Source organism: Saccostrea echinata, unplaced genomic scaffold (genome assembly GCF_033153115.1).
Source record: "Saccostrea echinata isolate AGI-Se365-2 ecotype Australia unplaced genomic scaffold, CSIRO_AGI_Sech_v1 ptg000054l, whole genome shotgun sequence".
Lineage (NCBI taxonomy): Eukaryota > Metazoa > Mollusca > Bivalvia > Ostreida > Ostreidae > Saccostrea > Saccostrea echinata.
In genome coordinates this window covers 41482179-41497735 of record NW_026889803.1, presented here as the reverse complement: position 1 = coordinate 41497735, position 15557 = coordinate 41482179, and the positions used below count along the sequence as shown (strand labels likewise).

Sequence of the window (15557 nt, the reverse complement as noted above, 5' to 3'; positions counted from 1 at the left end):
GTGTACACATATATTTCATTTGATTTTTTTTCCCTTTGCAATTGATGAAAGTCTATTTAGTGGTACGATATAATGTGCTTCGTATATTAGCACAACCATTTCTTTTGCCGATTTGCAGCGGAGAGGCTTTTCCCAAAATTGTTTGCAGTTACAAACACGTAAATATTGTCAATGAACGTTTAGCATTCCTCCTTTTAATCAGGATGTTTTAAAAATACGAATTATATGATCGATAAATTGTTGACATGATTGAGACAAAAACAATGTGTCTCAATTCGAATTGACTCAGTTTTTTTCTCTCCTGAAAACTGTCATAATATTATAATGGTCACTTATTACACATTTAAAAAATTGGCTTTTATTAAGGTTTGTTTTAAAGTGAGACCTTAAGGATACGTGTAGCACCCTCAAATGTTTTGTTGAGCTGACATTTTTTAGTGTTTGCTTAATCTTCAAAGAAAGAGTATATGTACAGTAATAATCTGATAATATCAGGTCCAGTACAATATCTTGATTTAGCTATATAGCTAGAAATAGCTATATAGCTTTAATAGCTTGATAAAGCTATTTATTTGCAATTTTTCACAAAAATGTTTTTGAAAGTGTAGTGATTTGGGGCGTGGATATCGGCCTGGGTAGCTCAGTCGGTAGAGCACCTGACCAGTGATGCAGGGGTCCCGGGTTCGATTCCCGGTCCAGCCATACATTTTTTCCTTTCCTGTTACAGTAAGAAATAGACAAAAAGTCGCAAGTATTTGACTTAATCTCTATTGAGATTCTGCTGGGCTAGATATTTGGACTGACGCCCACAGAATCTCTAGACAACCACTCATAATTCATGTCTGGAAATCAAGCCCCAACTTCGGCCGACTATAGCAAGAATTATTCATCTAGACCACACTGCCGTTCGCTTCAATTAAGTCATTTGGTTGATTATTTGACTCTCTGTCACTATCATTTCCAAATTGCTTACCGTTTAGGCATGTAAATCCCAACTTAAAAATATTCACTGAAATCTCCGTTCGAAATATGGCTCCTTTGACGAAATTGTTTACCTCCTCACATAAAAGAGTTCCTATAGTTTGTTTTTACCCTATGTGATTATGAACTAATGTCTACTATGGCTATTGAACATCACATAAAAGAAAACGGACTATAGGAACTCTTTTATGCGAGGAGGTAAACAATTTCGTCAAAGGAGCCATATTTTGAACGGAGATTTCAGTGAATATTTTTATGTTGGGATTTACATGCCTAAACGGTAAGCAATGTGGAAATAAAAGTGACAGAGAGTCAAATAAACAACCAAATGACTTAATTGAAGCGAACGGCAGTGTGGTCTAGATGAATAATTCTTGCTATAGTCGGCCGAAGTTGGGGCTTGATTTCCAGACATGAATTATGAGTGGTTGTCTAGAGATTCTGTGGGCGTCAGTCCAAATATCTAGCCCAGCAGAATCTCAATAGAGATTAGTATTTGACTATTCATGTATGTACTATGATCGAGCTATCAAAAAGCAACCCAAATCAAAGAGAGTTTTAACATTGCAGCCTTTGAATACTTTTAAGCAAAAGATGTATTTCCATTGTTTGGATAACTGTACACCACCTTGTGTGCTTTGAGACATGGATAAGTATGATTGCTTCACATTGTGCTGAATTATTACCAATCAATTAACTTATTGACCATAATTGACTCCTTTATAATTTCATTCAAGAAGTAACTGTGTGATCACATATCAGTTGCTTTATATAACCCCAAAACTTATAAACTTTGAGTACAAAGTCTCTCAAGGAAGCGCATTTGATGAGGAATTTTTACATACATTGTTTTCATAACAGTTTAAGGTTGAACACTGCACCTAGGTGTGACTCTTTGTATATTTCTGAAAAAATAACACAATTATATATATAAGAAAAAAGTGAGAAGCTAAATAAAGTTATTCTGAATAGCTTGATATTTAAAGCTCTATAGCTTATTCAAGCTATATATCTAAAACAAGAGATTGTACTGGGCCTGAATACATCTGTACTTATTACATACTTTGATATATTTCTCAATAAATAATATAGAGAGAGCCAGGTCTTTTATAGATCGAGCCATATCAGCCCCTGCATGCATTGTAATGCTCAGGGACTACTTCTGTGTTTGCAATTGTGACGTTTCAATGTATTTTCCCATTGCTCCATCCTTTATGACATCACAATTACTTGATTGTACATTTGACAACACAAATATCCATTACTAAAGTTGTAAGGATGTTTATGACCAGAATTGCAGAGAAAATCTAGTCATGTGAGTTAAGAAAAAAGTATAAATTTGCATTAAAATATGTGATAAGAAGTCACTGACTGAAAATCAGGAAATATGCCTGCCCTGGGTTTTGCTTGGTGCACTTTACCATGCAAAGACCTCAGGCAGGCATATTTCCAAATATAAATATCATATGTTTGTACTTCATTGGTCACATTCACACAAAGTTGTGTTATGAAATGGAATAAAACATGAAATTAATGCCCAAATGACACTTTACTAAAAAAAAAAAAAATAATGATTGCGTGCATGTAAATATTTGGGACGTAGACAAATTTTATAATTTTTACCTCTTAAAAAGTATCGTGACCCATTTCTATGTAATACATGCATCACCTTTAAAGGTATGATTTATTTACATAGGAAAAAATAGTGTGTTTTTCAAACATTTTATGACCAATTAAAACAGTTACACTTATGTAGGCCAAATGTATAGTACCATTTGCTTTTTGTCTTTTTATTTTTAGCTCTTCTGAGCCAAAGGCTCAAAGAGCTAATGCTATGGCCATTTGTGCGGTGTGCGGTGTGCGTAAACTTTTTAGAATATGGGCCATAACTCAAGAACCCCTTGGCCAATTATTGTCAAATTTGTCACAGGGTATCCTTGGCCCAAGGGCTCCCTTTTATACTAAAACTGGGGTTGTGACCCTTTAACAAGGGGAGATAATTAGGAAAATAGAAACAAAAGTACTGGTTGCTAAAAAATCTTCTTCTCAAGAACCACTGGGCAGATTATCACCAAACTTACACAAAAGGATGAGGATATGTTGTAGATTAAAATTTGCACGGGGATTTACCCTGGGGCAAAGGGCGTGGTCTCAAGGTCACTTCAAAGTTGACCAAAAATTACATTTTATTAAAATGTTGATATTTTGCTTACTATAAGGACTAGGATCATCAAATCTTGTCAGTTGGTGCATCTAAGGACCTCATATCATGTTGACTCAAAAGTAGGTCACGGTGACCTACTTTTTAAATTTTGCGGCCATTCTTTTTCAAAATGATTTAGAGGTATATTTTGAGCAATTTAAGGCCTATGATCATCAAACTTTGTCAGTTGATGCATCTTGGGTCCTCAAAGTACGTCGACTAAAAAGTAGGTCACCTTGACCTACTTTTTGAATTTTATGGCTAATCATTTTTAAAACAATTAAGGTCATTAATTCGAATACGGGGAGGCTTAGAATCATTAAATCTTGTAAGATGATGCATCTTGGGGCCATAAAACATATTTATTAAAAAGTAGGTCACAGTGACCTACTTTTTGAACTTTGCAGGCATTCAATTTCAAAGCGTTTTAGAGGCATAATTTGGACATTTTAAGTCCTATGATCATAAAACTTTGTAAGTTGATGCATCTTGGGTCTTCAAAAAAGGTCAACTGAAAAGTAGGTCACCGTGACCTACTTTTCAATTTCTATGACTATAATTAAATATTTCAGGTACTAATTGGCTTAGAATCATTAAACTTTGTCAGTTGATGCATCTTGGGTCTTCGGAGTAGGTCGACTAAAAAGTAGGTCACAGTGACCTAATTTTGTAATTTATGGCGTTAATTTAATATTTCGGGTACTAATTGGCTTAGAATCATCAAACTTTGTCAGTTGATGCATCTTGGGTCTTCAGAGTAGATCGACTAAAAAGTAGGTCACCGTGACCTACTTTTGAAAATTTATGGCTTTAATTAAATATTTCGGGTACTAATTGGCTTAGAATCATCAAACTTTGTCAGTTGATGCATCATGGGTCTTTGGAGTAGGTCGACTAAAAAGTAGGTCACCGTGACCTACTTTTGGAAAATTTATGGCTTTAATAAAATATTTCGGGTACTAATTGGCTTAGAATCATAAAACTTTGTCAGTTTATGCGTCATGGGTCCTCGGAGTACAACAACTGAAAAGTAGGTCACGGTGACCTACTTTTGAAAATTTATGGCTTTAATCAAATATTTCGAGTACTAATTGGCTTAGAATCATTAAACTTTGTCAGCGTCTTGGGTCCTCGGAGTACAACAACTGAAAAGTAGGTCACGGTGACCTACTTTTGAAGTTTTATGGCTGTATTTAATATTTTCAGGAATTATTTGGCTTAGAATCGTCAAAATTTGTCAGTTGATGCATCTTTGGTCCCCGGAGTAGGTTGACTGAAAAGTAGGTCATTGTGACCTCCTTTTGAAAATTTATGGCTGTAATTAAATATTTTGGGTACTTATTGGCTAGAATCATCAAACTTTGTCAGTCGATGTATCTTTGGTCCTCGGAGTACAGCAACTGAAAAGTAGGTCACGGTGACCTACTTTTGAAAATTTATGGCTTTAATTAAATATTACAGGTACTAATTGGCTTAGAATCTTCAAACTTTGTCAGTTGATGCATCTTGGGTCCTTGGAGTAAAACAATTGAAAAGTAGGTCACTTTGACTTACTTATAAAATTTTATGATTATAATTTTAAAAAATACTTTAGGTATTAATTGGCTTAGAATCATCAAACTTAGTTGATGGGTCCTCAGAGAATGACAAGTGATAAGTAGGTCACCATGACCAACTCTCAGGTACTAATTGGCTTAGAATCATCTTGGGTTCTCAGAGTGTGAATTGGAATTTCAAGGGTTCATGTAAATATACAGGATACTTCGAGGCTTCAAATAGAAGTGATAGGTTGTACAGTTTATCAGAAGAGCGATTCAAGGCCCATGGGCCTCTTGTTTATTTTCTTTTGGGTTGAATGGGAGTTAAATTTTAAACCAGGAAAGTAGATGTAATGTAATTTTTAGCTTTATTGTTATTAGGATAAACAAATGATTACATTACATATTTGTTTAAAAAAATACTTATTGTAGTGAACAATGACAACACGTGAAGAATCGCCACCACCCCCACCCCCACCCCCAAAACCTCCTGGGGATAATGCCTCCCAGGCATCAAAGGGGTATCAGTATCAGCAGCAACCAGTCCACTATGGCCAGAGTGAGTATTTCAACTTCTTCGTGAAAAGCATTTCTCACTTTAATTTAATGAAATTAATAATTAGAATTTGTTCCTCAGATTATTTCTTCTTTATATCCTTTTATAAGTATACAATTTACTCAGGTTACTCAACAACTGAAAATTCCTATTATCAACCAATGTCAACATCTGGTAGTACTTCAGCAACCAATGCCATGAGTGGAACAAATTCTCAGTATTTGTATCAACCTAGCAGTGCTAGCTCATATCAAGGTACTAATCACACTACCAGCTATCTTGTAACTGACTCCTCTTTATTATTCCCTACTGTCAGTATTTTAAAAGGGATAACGATTTTTTAGCTCACCTCAACGAAGTTGGGGGAGCTTATGTAATACCCTCGGCGTCGGTATCGGCGTCGGCATCCCAGGTTAAGGTTTTTGGAGCAGTTTTCTTTTCAAGTACTTCTGTGGCCTATATTAGTTAGAGATGCATGGAGGATACTTCTAGTGTGTTTTATTGTACCAGTCAAGGTTTCAGATGCTGCAATTTCAGCTAAAGAATGACCAGGTTAATGTTTTTGGAGCAGGTTAAAGTTTTTGGAGCAGGTCTCATTTCCAAGTAACTATAAGCCCTATATTGACCAAACTTGCATGGATGATACATCTAAGGATGCACACTACTGGACTTGCTTCGGATGCTGGATCTGACCTACATTTTCCGGATGAGTGACTAGGTTAAAGTTTTTGAAGTAGATCTCATTTCCAAGTAACTATAAGCTCTATATTGACCAAACTTACATGGATGATACATCTAAGGATGCACACTACTGGACTTGCCTCGGATGCTGGATCTGACCTATATTTTCCGGATGAGTGACCAGGTTAAGGTTTTTGGAGCAGATGTCATTTCCAAGTAACTATAAGCCCTATATTGACCAAACTTGCATGGATGATACATCTAAGGATGCACACTACTGGACTTGCTTCGGATGTTGAATCTGACCTATATTTTATGGACGAGTGATCACGTTTAATTTTTGGAGCAGATGTCATTTCCAAGTATCTATAAACCCTATATTGATGAAACTTGCATGGATGATACATCTAAGGATGTACACTACTGGACTTGCTTCGGATGCTGGATCTGACCTATATTTTCCGGATGAGTGACCAGGTTAAAGTTTTTTGAGCAGATCTCATTTCCAAGTAACTATAAGCCCTATATTGACTAAACTTGCATGGATGATACATCGAAGGATGCACACTACTGGACTTGCTTCGGATGCTGGATCTGACCTAAATTTTTGGGATGAGTGACCACATTAAAGTTTTTGGAGCAGATGTCATTTCCAAGTAACTATAAGCCCTATATTGACTAAACTTGCATGGATGATACATCTAAGGATTCACACTACTGGACTTGCTTCGGATGCTGGATCTGACCTAAATTTTTGGGATGAGTGACTAGGTTAAAGTTTTTGGAGTTGATGTCATTTCCAAGTAACTATAAGCCCTATATTGACTAAACTTGCATGGATGATACATCTAAGGATGCACACTACTGGACTTGCTTCGGATGGTGGATTTGACAAATTTCCGGATGAGTGACCAGGTTAAAGTTTTTTGAGCAGATGTCATTTCCAAGTAACTATAAACCCTATATTGACCAAACTTGCATGGATGATACATCTAAGGATTCACACTACTGGACTTGCTTCGGATGCTGGATCTGACCTATATTTTGCGGATGAGTAACCAGGTTAAAGTTTTTGGAGCAGATCTCATTTCCAAGTAACTATAAGGCCTATCTGAACCAAACTTGCATGGATGATGCATCAAGGGACGAACAATCTCAAAACTTGCTTCGGATGCTGGTTTTGACTTCCATTTTCTGGATGGGTGACTAGTTTTAAGTTTTCAGATAAGTCTATTCCCAAACCCTATCAGACCAAAATTGCATAAATGTTGCATCTAGGGATGCACACTCCTAGATTATTAGTTAAGTGTGGGACTTTGCCTTACTTAAAGACAACATTCGTTGAGGTGAGCTCTGTAATCTCTGATTACCTATGGGTTTTTTTTTTGGTCTAGAAGAAAAAAGATTTTTGAGTAGAAATGTTTAAAAAGTTTCAAATCTACTATTTGTTCAGAAAATTCATCTTTAATTTTCAACTAAATCTTTATGTTGTGTTATTGAAAAACATGCTTTGTTATTATTTGAGTCAAGATGTTACAAAGTGTTTTGTGTAAGCAAGTCAGGGTTAAACAAATCACTTACCACAGAATATTTTGATGTAGCAATCTTTTGTGATAGGCTATAAACTTAGATATGTTATTATGATGTATTTTTGTAGCAGCAAGCTATTCCACAGCTAGTCAGCAATCTACACCACAGAGTACCCAGAATTCCCAGTACGAGTACAATAATCAAGGCAAGTAGTAAACACGCATGTATAAATACAAAGATTTTGATTTCAGGTTTTTAGGGACATGTGTGGAACACTTTGCCCTGCATTTTTTTTTTTTTTTTGGATAAAGTCACACCAATACAAATTGATGAAAATTTATTTTATCACAACACAGTTTCTAGTCAGCCAGTCTCTAAAATGACCCACTGCGACAAGTATTTGTTTTTAGCTCACCTGAGCTGAAAGCTCAAGTGAGCTTTTCTGATCACCTGTTGTCCGGCGTCCGTCCGTCTGTCTGTCCATCCGTCTGTAAACTTTTCACATTTTCAACTTCTTCTCAAGAACCACTAAGCCAATTTTAACCAAAGTTGGTACAGAGCATCCTTGGGTGAAGGGGAGTTTAAATTGTTAAAATGAAGGGTCAACCCTCCTTTCAAGAGGAGATAATCAAGAAAAGACAAAAATAGGGTGGGGTCATTAAAAAATCTTCTTCTCAAGAACCACAGGGCCAGAAAAGCTGAAACTTATATGGAAGCATCCTGGGGTAGTGTAGATTCTAAATTGTTCAAATCATGGCCCCTGGGGGTAGGGCGGGGCCACAATAGAGAATCCAAGTTTTACATTGAAATTTAAAGACAAAATGTTTGAAAATCTTCTTCTCAAGAACCACTGGGCCACAAATGCTGAAACTTATGTGGAAGCATCCTTGGGTAGTGTAGATTCTAAATTGTTCAAATCATGGACCCCGGGGGTAGGGCAGGGCCATAATAGGGAATCCAAGTTTTACATTGAAATTTAAAGACAAAATGTTTAAAAATTCTACTTCTCAAGAACCACTGGGCCACAAAAGCTGAAACTTATGTGGAAGCGTCCTTGGGTAGTGTAGATTCTAAATTGTTCAAATCATGGCCCCTGGGGGTAGGGCAGGGCCACAATAGGGAATCCAAGTTTTACATTGAAATGTATAGGCAAAATCTTTGAAAATCTTCTTCTGAAGAACCACTGGACCACAAAAGCTGAAACTTATATGGAAGCATCCTTAGGTAGTGTAGATTCTAAATTGTTCAAATCATGGCCCCCGGGGGTAGGGCAGGGCCACAATAGGGAATCCAAGTTTTACATTGAAATATATAGGCAAAATCTTTGAAAATCTGAAGATGAAGAGCCACTGGACCACAAAAGCTGATTCTTATGTGGAAGCATCCTTGGGTAGTGTAGATTCTAAATTGTTCAAAACATGGCGCCCCCCCCCCCCCCCCCCCCCCCCCCCCCCCGGGGTTAGGGCGTGGCCACAATAGGGAATCCAAGTTTTACATTGAAATTTAAGGGCAAAATCTTTGAAATTCGATGATGAAGAACCACTGGGCCACAAAAGCTGAATCTTATGTGGAAGCATCCTTGGGTAGTGTAGATTCTAAATTGTTCAAATCATGGCCCACCGGGTAGGGCGGGGCCACAATAGGGAATCCAAGTTTTACATTGAAATATAAAGGCAAAATCTTTGAAAATCTTCCTCTGAAAAACCACTAGACCAGAAAAGCTGAAATTTATGTGGAAACATCTTGGGGTAGTGTAGATTCTAAATTGTTCAAATAATGGCCCAGGGGGGTAGGACAGGGCCATTTAGGGAATTAAAGTTTTACATTGAAATATATAGGCAAAATCTTTAAAAATCTTCATCTCAAGAACCACTAAGCCAGAAAAGCTGAAACTTATGTGGAAGCATCCTTGGGTAGTGTAGATTTTAAATTGTTCAAATCATGACCCCCGGAGGTAGGGCAGGGCCACAATAGGGAATCCAAGTCTTACATTGAAATATATAGGCAAAATCTTCAAAAATCTTCTTCTCAAGAACCACTAGGCCAGAAAAGCTGAAACTTATGTGGAAGCATCCTTAGGTAGTGTAGATTCTAAATTGTTCAAATTATGGCCCTGGGGGTAGGGCGGGGCAGCAATGAGTATTACAAGGGAGGGGGTCTGGTGAAGAACAGCAGGGTCAAAGTAACTCAGGTGAGCGTTGTGGCCCATGGGCCTCTTGTTCTGTTTTATATACGAGATCATTGTTAGGACCTAATATCCATTGCATCAAGGTCCAGTAAAAGAACCCTTTTCCCCACAAAACTTAGGTAAAAATTCCCAAATGACAAGCAGATTGATTTTTCTAGTGCTTTTTATGTATTAAAAAAAAAGAATTTTCAGATTATAGTGATTTATAAAGATGTAAGTAGGGAATAAGCCTACAATCTAACTCTTTGATCTACAGTTAAACATAATAAAGGTCATCAGTTTGCCAAATTTAGGCACTTTTTCAATTTAAAATTCCCAATTGAAAGGGTACAGAACCCTATACCAAAAAGGGTCAGTTAAGCCCTGATTGTACTTTACTTGAGTGGTATTTACTGGATTAGAAGTTCCCAGACTGCACTTTGACAATATTAATAACAATACATGTACCATATATTCCAATGAGTATTTCAATTCCATGCCCCTATATACTTCTCCAACTGTGATTTCCAATCTGAAAATGACAAGTACCCCTCCAAATACACACCACCGGTCAGTGACTTTTCAAACTGCATAATTTGTTTTTAGCTCACCTGAACCATTGCTTGCATATCTATTCATAGGTAAAAACTAATTGTCACACTTCAGTTGCACTTTTATTCAACTTACCAACTTGTTTTTGCTAATTATCTTCAATGAATCATTTATTCTCTATTTAGACATAACTTAACAAATCTTAAGCTGCCATTTGTTGAATATGTCAACTAACCATTGCTTGCATATCTATTCATAGGTAAAAACTAATTGTCACACTTCAGTTGCCCTTTTATTCAACTTAGCAACTTATAAGAGAATATGTTTTAAAAGGTCTCCCCTCTTAGGTTACATTCATTTGTAAGTTATAAATGGCAGATCTTATAACTACCCATATTCTGAATTTTTCAATCACCATGGGTGCTTATCAGGGCAAATACAGTATATGAATTTTGTTGATTTCTAGGATATTATGATGGTCAGAATTCTTCTCAAGGACAACAAGCCAGTTACAACACATCTTCAAACACCACACAGAGTTATTCACAGTACCAAGATACATCAGGCTACTACAGTTCTAATCAGAACTATGACTATTCTGGTTACCAGTCAGGAAACCAGTATCAGTCAGGGAACCAATACCAGCAAGGGAACCAGTACCAGTCAGGGAACCAGCCAAATTATGACTCCTACAGCACTGCTAACTACAACTATAGTGATTATTATGGCAATGGGTATGATGGTTATGGGAATTACTATGGGTACGGAGATAGCTCCCAGGATCAGAATGGATCATATGGGAATAACACTTATGGTCAGAATTATACAGGTCAACAGGATGGGAAGACGTGGACTAGCAGTAGTGGAAGTCAAAGTAATAGTGGACAGCAAAAACTTGCTCCTCAAAGGGATCCTCGACTGGAAAGGAGGGGAGGAGGGGGACAGACGCAGGGAGCTGGGAGAGGGAGAGACAATCACCAGCAACCAAGCAGTGAGAAACAGCCAGAAACAACAGGTGAAGGAAGAGGAAGAGGGACCAATGCAACTAGACCTGACAGGGGTGGGAGAGGGGGACATGTACCTAATAGAGGAGCTTATCATGGAAGTTACAGAGGAGATAATTTTGATCCAGGGAGACAATATGAGGATAAAGATTACAGAAAAAGACCCCCTCAAATGCCTCCAATTCATGATAATCATGATAGTTCCCAGGACAGGAGGAGGTATAATGATAACAGAGGAAGTGGATACAATCAGATGTATTCAAATGAGGAAGAACATTACAAACCTTACCAACATCCAGATAAAGGGTGGAATAGGGAAGAGAACTGGGGCAGAGGATGGCAAGAGGGCTATAGAGATCCCAGAGGAGGGGATCGTGGGAGGGAAAGAGGTGGGGGCCGAGGCAGAGGAGATAGAGGTCCTAGGAGGGGTGGTTATGATAGGGGTGGTATTCCAGGTAGAGGTAGAAATAGGGATGATGGTGCAAGCTTCAGGAACCAGCCACCATCTCCAATTCATAGTGGGCCAAGTCAGAGAGGGAGAGGAAGAGGAGGACAAAGTCTCCTACAAAGCAACAACAGATTTGAGAAAAATCAGAAACCAATGCCATTTAAAGACCAGAGTGTAAGGGAGAACAAAGAGAGTGTTCATGGTGATAATAAATCGACTCCTAACAACAGAAATATCAGTAAAGACATTAAACAAACAGAAAAGCACAAAATTGATATGAAATCAGAGAAAGCTGAGGAGCAGCCTCCAGTGAAAAAGCCATGTAAAATTGAACATAAGGTAGGAGTCAAGGCATCAGCTTCAAAACCAGCAGTGGCAATGGAAGTCAAAATAGAACCTGTTGTGGAAAATCAACAGAGTACTGTTATTGAATCACAGACCCCAAAACAGAGTGTAGTGAAGTCAGAAGTTACTGCTCCAGATGACACAGCACCAACTCTACCAGACAGTACTTCCAAAGATAGCATAACAGGTCCCTCTCCTCCAAAGAAAAAGAAGCCAGCTGATGATCTGATAGAAGATCCAGAGGTACAGAAAGCATTGGAGGAAATGATGACTCCCTTGTTTTGTAAGCTGTGCAATTTAACTATCAATCACCCCTCACAAGCCCAGTCCCACTACAATGGTAAACACCATGCCAAAAAAGTAAGGCTGTATAAGCAATCGGCAGCACTTGAGGCCACTCTTGCTAGGAAAGCAGCACAGGGAGATATTGTGACCACGTTGAATCTGGTTACTGAAGTTACCCCAGCATCAGAATCTGATGATGCTCCTAAGGAAGAAAACAACCAGACTCTCAGTGAGGTAAATTATCAAAAAATTATTGAAATTTTTACATCAGCTGATAAAAAGTGGTTAAGTTCAGTCTGAATTTATTAAGTGATACTTAAGTAGTACAAGAATATTTTTGATGGATATTTTAGAGTGTAATTGAGAAGATGAAAGATGAAAATGACCGTGTGTACTGCAAGTTGTGTCAAGTTGCATTCAACTCACCAAAGCAGGCCATCCAACATTATGAGGGGAAGAATCATGCTAAGAAAATGAAAGCTGCTGGCATAGTTCACATATCAGAGACAGATAAACAGCATGTCAAAATGTAAGTATTTGGAATATTTATCATATACAACACATTTAGGACTTGGGTTCATTTTAATGACAAAATGCTTCTTTGTTTTTTATACTGAAGATAATGGTCGCAACATCGCAGTAAATTGCATAAACTGCATAAGTGGGTCGATATATAAATTTTGCAATGATTCCAACAATTAAACCTTGTATAATAAAACAGTAAAGACATTTTATAGTGTATATGTACATCTAGATCTGTCTTATTCATATAAAATGGTTTGAAGTACATAAAATATTGTGTAATTAATCTGATTGTTGGAGGAGCCAAGAAACAGTGGACTTTAAACACTTCATTCATACTTGGATGGAGTTACATATGGCCAAAAAATGGATCTAATTAGTGTAGAAGTCAAATATAGTTATACTGCCTCTAATTAACAGCTTTTCATAAGAACTAAAGGAGAAAGTTGTTAGTGGATATAAATGTAAACATTAGATTTTCATCTCAGATTAGACAAAGAGAATTACATTGTCTCTGCTAAAAAAAACAGTACATTTTGATGATTTCAACACTGTATTGATTCAACATCACATCCTGCAAGTTTTGCTATATATTTATTCTCAAAATGCCTGCCATGGTCACTGGGTGACTGTGTAATTAAAATCATTGAAATTTTAAAATTCATGCATATTTCAGAGATGGTGCTGTGTTTGAGTGCAAGATGTGCTGTGTTCAGGTGACCTGCAATGAACAGTTACAGTCCCATTTGAATGGAGCCAAACACAAAGGCAAACTGAGATCCCTAGAGAGAGCGTCAGACTCGAATCGAGGTCGATGGGGAGGGAGAGGGAGGGGGAGAGGAAGGGGAAGAGGAGGTAGATATTGAATTAAAAACCATAGAACCTGTATTAAAAAGATGCTGGAATGACATATATTTTTAAAACAGTTGTTGTCCATTCTGAAATAAAACATTCAAATTTTTTTATTATTAGATTTTGATATGAAGACTTTAAGCATTGTAATTTCTCTGGTTTTAGGTTTAATATGGAAATTGCAAAACTTTAATAGTAGAATGTTTTATTTATTCAAACTGTTCATTGTGAAAAGTTGTTGATAACAAAAATTCTTCAGTGCTTGCTGGATTGGCCAGTGAAGAACACAATGTTGTGACCATCCAGACCCAGCAGTCACGGAAGAGAGGGCGAGATTATTCCAACTTCCGAACACCAAGTGGAGGGTATTACTGTAGTATCTGTAATGTGACAGTTAATGGTGAAAATCAGTTTGCACAACACATGGACAGTCGCAAACACAAGAGTAAATATGCTAATCACAAGATCACTGAAGAGGAGCAGCAGCAACAGGATTTGACCAGTTAGAATCAGAGTAAACTGGAGTAAACAAGTTTTTCAAATGGAAACCTTTTATCATAAGGGCATATTATGTCAGATATGTTTCTTTTTTTCTCTCTCTCTATCCATCTTTCTCTCTCTCAAAAACCAGCAGTTAATTCATGATTGTACATGTATAAAATTTGTTGGCTATATTAAGTTTGAACAACTTCAATTTATAAGGAATGTGTATTTTTTGTGATAGACAAAATTTAATTTATTGAAAAAAAAACATCATTCAATTTTGAATATTAGTGTCACATGTAACTGTTTTCTTATCCAGTTTAAAGTTTATGTATATATATGCATACTGCTGTATTGAAGTTGTTTTCATTCATAAATATTTTTAAAAGGCAGTTTGGATAGGAGTGTGCTTATAAAAATAACTTGAAATGTAACAGTATTAATTGTGTTTTTATAACATTAAATAAAATCTTATCAAAATTAAATTCCAACATATGATCATGATTTTTCCCTTTATATTAACATAAAACTCAATTCTTATTTTATAGCAACAAATGAAAAGCATTGAGTGGTTTCTATGAATAAGTTTAGTTACTGTAAACATCCATAGTGGATATAAACAAAAAAAAATGGTTGAAAGGTAAAATGTTTGTCAAAACAATTGTTTGAAGCATATTATCATTGACCCAGCTGGAATTTATAAGAGGCACATTGCAAACTGAAGTGTTTTATGGAAGGATATTAATGTCGAATAGTACTGTATATTGGTATTTTGTTAAAAAAATTTGATCATAATTTGTACACTTAATGGCAATAAATAATTATTTACTAGGCAAACAAAATATGATGATATAATGGAATCATTGTCTCTGTCTGTCTGTCTGTCTGTGTTTATAGACTTTTGGTCCCTTGATTATCTCTTACATATTTCAATATTTCTAGAAAATATTTATTGGTATGCCTTATCTATTTAAACCTGGAATTTTTAGATAGATTTAAAAAAAAAACTGTGGATTTTTAAAAAGTTTTCATGGTGTTTTAATTCTGTAACAGGTATAGAAAGTTGGTACAAAGGTTGATAGTGAAGAGAAGTGGATGTTAATTTTTAGCACAAAGATAGCTTAAGATTGCCTAAGACCAATGGGTATGTGATAACAGACTAATTTCAAGGTCACAGATTTCACAGGTTTAAAATTTGTGCTTTGGCCATAACTTTGAAGCAGAGCATTAGGAGATTATTTTCAGAACAACAAAAAAACTGATTGGGACCAGTAGATGTGTAATAACCTTATAGCATAGTCATTTTGACAAGTCAAGATCACAGAGCTGGAAGCATAAAATTCCTGCCAATACTTTGACTTTATTATATAATAACATCAGAAGATCATACTTTACCTAATGGATGAACAT

At 36.5% G+C, this 15557-nt stretch overlaps 1 protein-coding gene across 2 annotated transcripts; it reads left to right on the top strand.

Annotated features, from left to right (window-relative positions):
* Positions 1-122: 122 nt before the first annotated feature.
* On the top strand, positions 123-14455 carry LOC133172555 (uncharacterized). 2 transcript variants are annotated; one of them, XM_061307469.1, is made up of 8 exons: positions 123-158; positions 5155-5281; positions 5405-5533; positions 7620-7694; positions 10675-12524; positions 12644-12819; positions 13489-13667; positions 13924-14455. In XM_061307469.1, exons 2-8 carry the CDS (start codon positions 5161-5163, stop codon positions 14169-14171), a joined length of 2778 nt encoding a protein of 925 aa, XP_061163453.1. In that variant the 5' UTR covers positions 123-158; positions 5155-5160; the 3' UTR covers positions 14172-14455. The 2 variants fall into 2 exon arrangements, with proteins under 2 accessions (XP_061163453.1, XP_061163452.1); XM_061307468.1 differs by having other exon boundaries at positions 124-158; positions 7617-7694.
* The last annotated feature ends 1102 nt before the right edge of the window (positions 14456-15557 follow it).